The sequence below is a fragment of the Microtus ochrogaster genome, unplaced genomic scaffold (assembly GCF_000317375.1).
Source record: "Microtus ochrogaster isolate Prairie Vole_2 unplaced genomic scaffold, MicOch1.0 UNK26, whole genome shotgun sequence".
NCBI lineage: Eukaryota > Metazoa > Chordata > Mammalia > Rodentia > Cricetidae > Microtus > Microtus ochrogaster.
The window spans coordinates 498,610-507,237 of record NW_004949124.1 but is presented as its reverse complement, the minus strand read 5'-3'; the positions used below and the strand labels follow the sequence as shown (position 1 = coordinate 507,237).

The window sequence follows — 8,628 nt, the reverse complement described above, 5'->3', positions numbered from 1 at the left end:
TTCCCCAGGACTGTGTGTTTCCAGAGTTCCCTAGGACTGTGTGTTTCCAGAGTGAGTTCTCCAGGACTGTGATTCCAGAGTTCCCCAGGGGTGTTGTTGCACATTGTAGAGTGCTGTACCCCAGGAAAAACACTCTTGCTTCCAAGAGATCACCCCGATCTGGTTTGTTGACATTTCGTCATAGAATGGGGCATAACGAGGTCATTGAACCCTCACCTAGGGTGCAGCCACCCTTCCCATCTATTTGCAACTGAAATATCTTCTTCAAAAATTTACTGCAGAAGACAGTTCTGGAGACATTTATTCTAATGCATGGAACATTCTCTTTCTTCTAATAGGATTTCATTTTTGAAATCTTCCTTTTTGTATGTGTAGTGTGTGTAGATGTATTCATGGCTAAAAATCGAAGTTGAATGCTTTCCTCTCTTGCACCCCACCTTATTGTTTTGAGGCCGTCTTCCATTGAACCTGGGGAGCTTACCAGTTTGGCAAAACTAGTTGACTGTAAGACCCAGGGGATACTCCTGCTTCTGCCTCAGCAATACTGAAGTCATAGCACCATGCCCGATATTTTAGTGTGAGTTCAAGGAATCTGAACTCAGTTCTATACCCTTGCATGGCATGTGCATTGCCAACTGAGCCATCTCCCCAGTCTGATGTTTTAACTAGTGCTTTTTTTAATTGCCCTCTTCCTTACCCTTATTATCAAAATTTGGAAAAAAAAAAAACAACCCACATCTCTTCTCCATTCTAATCCATCTATGTTTCCCTAGAGGCAGTGAGTAGAGTGTGGGGTGAGTTCAGCCCTTGGCCTTTTCTTGGGTGCCAGCTCCTGCAAGCTGTGTCATGCGGCCTGCCTGAGACCGGAAGCTATTTGCAGGATACCTTGGACGGAAGGAGGAGTAGATGTCATTCTCAAATGTTAGACTAGAACGTACTCCTAATTGAAAGCATTAAGAAAATGTGCATATGCCAGTGCCCAGGGGCTGATTGCTGTCAAATACACCCAGTGAAAAGCTGGGTTTACTCTCCTGGCTGCTTCTGTTTGCTTGGGTGGAGCCCATTCAGCCCTGTGACATTCCGTCAACCACAGTGGCCTGGCAGATACTTGGAGCCCAGCATCTCAGCTCCAGCCACCAATTTTGCTTAGTCAGGAACATGTTGACGAATTGAAACTCTTAACTCTAGAAGTGCAGAGCTTTTGAATTTGAATTCTACAAGTCTAATACAGGAGTGGCTCTTGGGGACCACTTTAGAACTAGCAGCTACTGTACTGAAACACTCACAGTTACCTGGCCAAGGTTAGCTGATGTAAGTCCGATCATCTACAAAGCTGGGTCTATCTCTAATTTTCTTTTCTCCTCAAGTATTTTGATATTCAAGGACCATTTTTTATTTGTTATGACTAATAGGAATCATACCATAGCAAGACGGGAAAAGCATCTTTTCCTATGGAAAGCTAATAGGTTTCCAGGAGGTTAGATGTTGGTCATTCGGTTCTTTATAACCCAGTCTCCGGTGAGTCATTGTGCTGGCTCGTTTTATGTCGATGGACACAGGCTGGAGTCATCAGAGACTGAGAAAATGCCTCCATAAGATGGAGCTGCCAACCAGCCTGTGGAGGACATTTTCTTAATCAGTGATTAATGGGGAAGACCCAGTCCAATGTGGGTGGTGCCGTTCCTGGGCTAGTGGGTTGAGTGAGCCATGAGGAGCAAGGCAGTAAGCAGCACCCTCCATGGCCTCCACACCAGCTCCTGCCTCCAGATTCCTGCTCTTTGAGTTCCTGTCCTGACTTCCTTCAATGGTAAATAGTGATCTGAAAGTGTAAATCAAGTAAACCCTTTCCTCCCCAATTTGCTTTTGGCCATGGTGTTTCATCACAGCAATAGAAAGCCTAACTAAGACATATGTCTCTCACCTATCTCTTTTGGACTTGTTTAGTAGACAGAATTGACGAAGCACTGAATTGAGTAGGAAGTTGGGTAGTGTGAACTCAAGGTGAAGAGTTTAAGCAGACTATTAACAAAGGGGCAACAGAAAAAAAATGAATTCCAACAAATACTGAAGGGTCGGATGGGAACTTGCCAGAAACCTGTGACGTTACATAATGCAGTTCAAGTCAGTGACCTCAGTTCTCCCAAGGGACCTCACCTGTGTTCAGATCCACTACCCCTGCCCGTGGCCCAGCTAGCTTTGTGACTCTGCCTGGCCACATGTCTGGTGATCCAGAGTCCAGACATCCCAGCAGACAGGGGACCAAGAACTTGTTTCTTGTTGAGTGTTTCCCAGTATGAAGTTAGGGGTGGTATGAGTTTGTCTAGATTAGCAGGCACATAACCAGTCAACAACTTTGTTGCCATTGTTCTTCTATCTAAAAAGAATGAGTTGTTGATTATTAAAACTCTCGGAAGCTCCGACAGCTTGTGAGTGTGTGAAAGAGATCTTTCCTGGGGATTAGGGACTGTTTTTGATCAAATCCTGGCAGAATTATTTAAACATAAAAATTTCAAATTAAATTTAAGGGCCAGCGAGATGCTCAGTGGGTAAAGCATCTGCTGTGCAAGTTTGAAGACCCAAGGTTAGATCCCTAGCCTGCATACATAAGAGGTGGGTCATGAGCTTCTGTAATACCGTCCCTACCTCCAGCACAGAAGGCTGGGATCGGGAGAGTTTTCTGGAGTGTGTTGGTACCAGCCTAGCAAAAATGATAACTTCTAGGCTCTATGGAGGTATTGCCCACACCCACAATAAGACAGAAAGCAATTGGGGAAGATATTCCAATGTAACCCTCTGTTATTTATTTATTTATTTATTTATTTATTTATTCATTCATTCATTCATTCATTCATTCATTCATTCATTTATTTATTTATTTGGGGTTGGGGGTGATTTCAAGATAGGGTTTCTTTGTGTAGCCTTGGCTGTTGTAGAACTAGCTCTGTAGACCAAGTTGGCTTCAAACTCACAGAGGTCTGCCTGTTTCTGCCTCCCTGGTGCTGGGATTAAAGGTGTGTACCACAGCCACTCTTATAAAGGAAAACATTTAATTGGATCTGGCTTATTGCTCAGAGGTTTAGTCTGTTACTGCCATGGTGGGAAGCATGGTGGCGTGCAGGCAGACATGGTGCTGGAGAGGTGCCCGTGAGTTCTCTTTCCAGATCAGCAGGCAAAAGGAAGAGAGAGAGGGAGACCCTGGGCCTGGCTTGAACATCTGAAACCCCCAAGAGCATGCCCAGTGACACACTTTCTCCAATGAGGCCACCCCTACTTCATCAAGGCCACACCCCCTAATAGTGCCTCTCAGTATAGACCTAAGGGGTCATTTCCTTCAAGTCACCACAGGATACTTTCTCAGTTTAAAAAACAATCTGTGGTGTACTATGGAAAGGTAGTTATAATATAGTGGTTGAGAATAATGCTTTTTAAAAAAAGTTTATTTATTTATTTAGTATACAGTGTTCTGTCTACATGTATCCCTGCATGCCAGAAGAGTTCACCAGATCTCATTATGGATAGTTGTGAGCCATCATGTGGTTGCTGGGAATTGAACTCAGGACCTCTGGAAGAGCAGTCAGTGCTCTTAACCACTGAGCCATCTCTCCAGCCCGAGAATAATGCTTTTGTTGCCAACTTGCTTGGGTTTGAATCCTAACTTCTATTTCCTAACAATTGTTTAATCTTTGTTAAGCCACTTAACCTTTGCATTTATTCCTTTATCCATAAAATGGGCATAATAAAATATCTACTAAAAGTACTTTCTGGGAATTAAGTTTGATTATATGTATATGTTAATTTTCATATGTATATATGAAAAGTTCCTGTCACATAGGTGACCACTAACAGGTACTAGTTGTCACCACCACCACCATCATCATGACTTTCTCAGGCACTGTTAACCCTTTGGAAGAACGAGTGAAGTCTACTGCGCTTTTCTTCAAAACTCTGTCTTCTGTTGTCTTCTGCAGCGAGCTGTGTTCCGCCATGCCAGAATGGAGGGATGTGTCTCCGGCCTCAGCTCTGTGTGTGTAAGCCAGGGACAAAGGGCAAAGCCTGCGAGACCACAACTTCTCAGGACACCGTGTCACCCGTCTTTGGAGGACAGAATCCCGGGTCCTCTTGGGTCCCTCCTGAGCAAGCAGCAAAGCATGCTTCAACCACTAAGGCCGACACTCTACCAAGGGTCAGTCCTGTGGCTCAGATGACCCTGACCCTCAAGCCGAAGCCTTCCGTGGGACTCTCCCAGCAGATCCATTCTCAGTGAGTGTTTTCGACTTGCGTCTAGCCCGGATGCACATTCGCTGCTCCTGAGCACACTGCTTTAGACCGCTCTCAGAGCTCTCGGCCAGTAATAGCCTTTCTCCTCCTCAAGAGTTTCCTTGCGAGGGAGTCTCATGTACCACGTCTCGTAAAGATAGTTGGTTTGATGGGTGACTTTCCCCTAAGTGTAAACCACAGTGGGGCTAGGATTATAGGGATCAGGGTTGGAAGGGAATGATAAGCAGAGCTGTAGATTTAAGGATTCTTTCCCTGGGACGGGGGGGGGGGGTCTAGAGAGTTGGCTTGTCAGTTAACAGCACTGGCTTCTCTGCCAGAGGACTTGGGTTGAATTCCCTGCATCTACATGTTGGCTCACAACTGTCGGGTAACTCTGGTTCCAGGGCATCTGATGCCATCTTCCAGACTCTGCAGGCCCCGGGTATTCACGTGTTAACACAGGCATGTGAGCAGGCAAAATACCCATAACATATGAGATAAAATAGCCTTAAAAAAAAGAACTTCAAAATAATTTTTTTATGGGGTCGGGGTGGTTCAGAGTCCTGAAACAGTAACTTAGAAGGAGAAATATGTAGGTATTGGAGAGGTAAGGGTTTAGCTTTGCGGAGAAGAGAGACCTATTGGGAGGTAACTCTGAGCTTCCACTGTGAGCACTACACAATGTCTGCCTCACTTGTCATGCAAGCCTAGTTTTGGTGAATGATGTTGCTTTCTATTTATGGGAACTTTTTTTTCTATTTCTTTTTACTCTTCGGGGAGTACTGAACACGATGTCAACTCGGGGATAAGAAAAATCGCCCTTGACTTCCTGTGACTTTTGTGGCCAACAGCCCTCAGAGGGCCCTTGTCTAACTGTCTCCTCTTAAAAAGCAGCTCCACGTGGATAATGAGTTGCTGAAGTTGCTGCAGGGATCTCTTGTCATTCGTGTGGGGTGTCGAGTACAGGAAGCCCCCAACTTAAAGAGAGACTTGACCCCAGTTCATTTGTAAGTCACCTGCTTGGAATTTGGACAGCACTTCCACAGGGTTAGTGTTCAGTTAGCTCACGGAGGTCATTTCATCTGTTGAAAAGCCCCACCATCCTTGTTCATGCTTCTCATTTGAGTGGGCCACCTCCTGTTTGTGCAGACTTGGTCTCTTCTCTCCCAAACCTCTCTCTCGGGTTTCCTTAATTTTTCTCTACATCTCTTCTTGTAATCTAATACTTTATATGACTACATTAATGTTCTGTCACGGACTAGGTGGAAACCTGGTGGTTCTGATAACGCATTTTATATCTCATGGTGAGGAGCAAGCAATGATTCCTCAGAGCCTCCTGCGTGCCAGGTACTAGTTTAGAAATTGCATGCGGGTCAGCACTTTGTAACTCTCAGTGAGTCTGCACTGAATCCTGGAGATTAATCTTGTTTTTACAGATGAGCAAAGCCAGCTATAGAGTGATTGTCTTGTTGACAGTCACACAGTTAATGGGTAAATTGTCCCATTAGCTCTTGAACAGAGGTAGTCACGTCCATCCTTAAGGAAGGGCCTGATTTGTGAAGGAAGGGCCTGGCAAACACTTTCTGTGAAGGATGAGATAGTGAACTATTTTGTGCTCTGTGGGACAGGTGGTTTCTGTGGTCAGTTGCAACATACTGCAGCCCCACCACAGCGTGGACCATAGGTGATATTTATTTCATTCCCAGATCCCTTTAGTTGTGGAATTGAAATTTGATTTCAAGTCACAAAATATTGCTCTTATTTAGATTTCTTTCTCAAGCATGTTTATCAATCCTGTGTGTGTGTGTGTGCTAAATGTGTATATATGTACTCGTGCAGACCATTGGTCAATATCAGGTATCTTTCTCTATTGCTAGTCCCCCCATTCCCCCCAGACCAGGCTGGCCTTGAATTCACAGAGATATAGTTGCCTTGGCCTCTCCAGTATTGGGATTAAAGGCATACACCCCAGATCTAGTTACTATATACCCAACCTAGAGCTTCTGATTTGGCTAGACTGGCAGGCCAGAGAGCCCTGGGCTACTGTCCCCTACCCAGCTCTGGGACTGTGGAGTGCTGCCGTGTGTGGTTTTGATGTGGGTGCTGGGATACTCCGGCCCTAGGCTTGGACAGCAAGCACTTCACCGAGTGAGTCACCTTCCAGTCATTTTCGCAGCACTTTTCTTTGTTTGTTTTATTTATCTTTTAAAGATGTTTACAGTTTTAATTATTTTAGAATTTCATATACATCTAAGATGAAATGAGATCTAATCCATCTTCCATTTTCTCCTCAATCCCTTCTTCCCCAGCTCCTTCTCCCCCAAGATGCCTCCATCTCAATTTCATCTTCTCCTCCTCTTTCTTCTTCCTCTTCTTCCCCTCTTCTTCTTTTTCAGATAAATGTGCTAAGTCCATTAGTGCTGCTCTTATGCGCATAGGTAGGGAGCCCAATGGAGCCTGGCTAGAGTGGTCACCTCTTCACCTACTTTCTTCAGCGGCTCTCAGCTGCCAGGAGCTCCTCGGTGAGGGGTGGGGCCATGAGACCACCCCAACCAGGGTAGATTATTGCTGGCTTGCTCTTGTGCAGGTGACCACAGCCACATCACACCCAGAAGACAGCATCTCACAGCAGCCCACCCCATCCTCCAGCTCTCAAGTTCTTTCCACCTCCTCTTCTTCCATGGCCCTAGTGCTAAGTGGGGGGTTAATCAAGATGTCTCATATACGGCTGAGCCCCCCCACAGTCACTTATTTTCAGCCCTCTTATTAGTTATGAATATTTTCATTGACTGCTGATGGCTATCCACTGGGAAAAGAAGGCTTCCTGATCCAGGCTGAGCACATCCCTGCTCTTTGGATAGAAGCATAAATGTTTAGAAGGCAATTTGACAGCCGTTTAAAACATGGAATGGTCATTCTTGCGCAAAAACAGGCCGTGGCCTGGATGAGCTTGCTCACCTCCTTCTCCGGAGGCTAATGGTGACTATTTTAATGCTAGAACACAGATGTGACTGTGTGTCCCTGGAATGATTTATATCATGCGTAGACATCTCCCTTCTAGCATCGCTCTGATCTGAAGAACAAAAAATAAAAAAAATAGTTCTGCCTTGAATTCTGCTTTGGCGATCAGGAGTCAGATTACCACGTGTTGTTCTGACTTTTTTTTCTAGCCTTATTACTTATGTAAACTGTGAAGTGAATTACAAGAAATGTTACTCGACTTGACTGCCACCAGCCACCATTTGACTGTGATTGCATGAGTGGATTGTTTGCAAAAATCATTTGCCAGAGAAAGCTAAGGGAGCAACTTTAAAAAATATTCCCTTCTTTAGGTGTGGGCATTGTAATTTAGGCAAGGATGTTATAAGGGAAATGAGAAGGCTGTTCTGTTCTCGGGGACACTGGGTTCTTTGGGGGGCCCTGAGAAAAATTAGGATAATGGTCAAGTCCTGGCTAGAATAGTTTGTGAGCCTGGATCATCTCAGCCAGCAGCTTGGAAACTGTTTTGGATGCAGAACTCGGAGGAAACTGTAACAGAGGCGCTCAGAGAGGCTGATCTCCTGGGCCACTCATTTCACCGGTGTCTGGTCCCCTGGCTCTGAAAACACACAAACTTTCAAAAGTAACACACACAGCTGCATTAATACAGATATGGACTGTGTGCTGTACACAAGTCAGCCAAGGATGATTTTTTTTGTTTGATGTTTGAGCAGATAAAATATATGCCTCCCCATCTTCAAGGTTTATTTCTTTATGTCTGTAACCATTTTTTTCAGGGAGCCTCCCCAATCAGATCTGACCTCTACCAACTTTGAATGAGCTGTTTGTTTTCTGTGGAAACAAAAGCATAACCTCTTTCCCAGTGTAACATATATTTGACTTCCATTTTGAAGTTAAGACATTTTTAAAAATATATAAGTTTCATTTAGCAGTTTCCATAGTCCAGTGTCTCTCAGAATCTAGTGTTTGTTCACCAGGCAATAAAAAATTCAAAGTCATCAAGACACCATATAGGGTCCAGACTCCCTGTGTATTTTCCTTCTCTATGTGGCTTATTTTTTATTATTTATAAACTATTTGCCTTTTTTCTATGACTGTATGTATACATTTTCTTTTTTTTAAAGCTCATGCACATTTTCGAACACACAGTAACCTGTTTAGAGGTTTTTCTTCAGCCTGGATCTGTCTTATTAAGCATCTGTAGTGATCTCTGATGGCATGAGACAAATGAGCTGCTCCTGGGCGTGGCTCATCTTAGCACTTGGTGCTGTCATATGGTGCTGGTGGATGGCTCCATCACTGTCAGTCTCTGTGCGGATCTTATCTGAGAGACCTTGGTCCCCAGGAAGCTGCCTCTTCCTCCTCCTCCTC

At 44.5% G+C, this 8,628-nt stretch overlaps 1 protein-coding gene across 1 annotated transcript in view; it reads left to right on the top strand.

Moving 5' to 3' along the window:
- Positions 1–8,628, top strand: part of Ltbp1 (latent transforming growth factor beta binding protein 1) — a 379,031-nt gene that overhangs the window by 52,900 nt on the left and 317,503 nt on the right. The window contains exon 3 of the mRNA XM_013354050.2: positions 3,969–4,260. Within this exon, the coding sequence (XP_013209504.2) occupies positions 3,969–4,260 (292 nt within the window). The remainder of the gene's footprint in view (positions 1–3,968; positions 4,261–8,628) is intronic.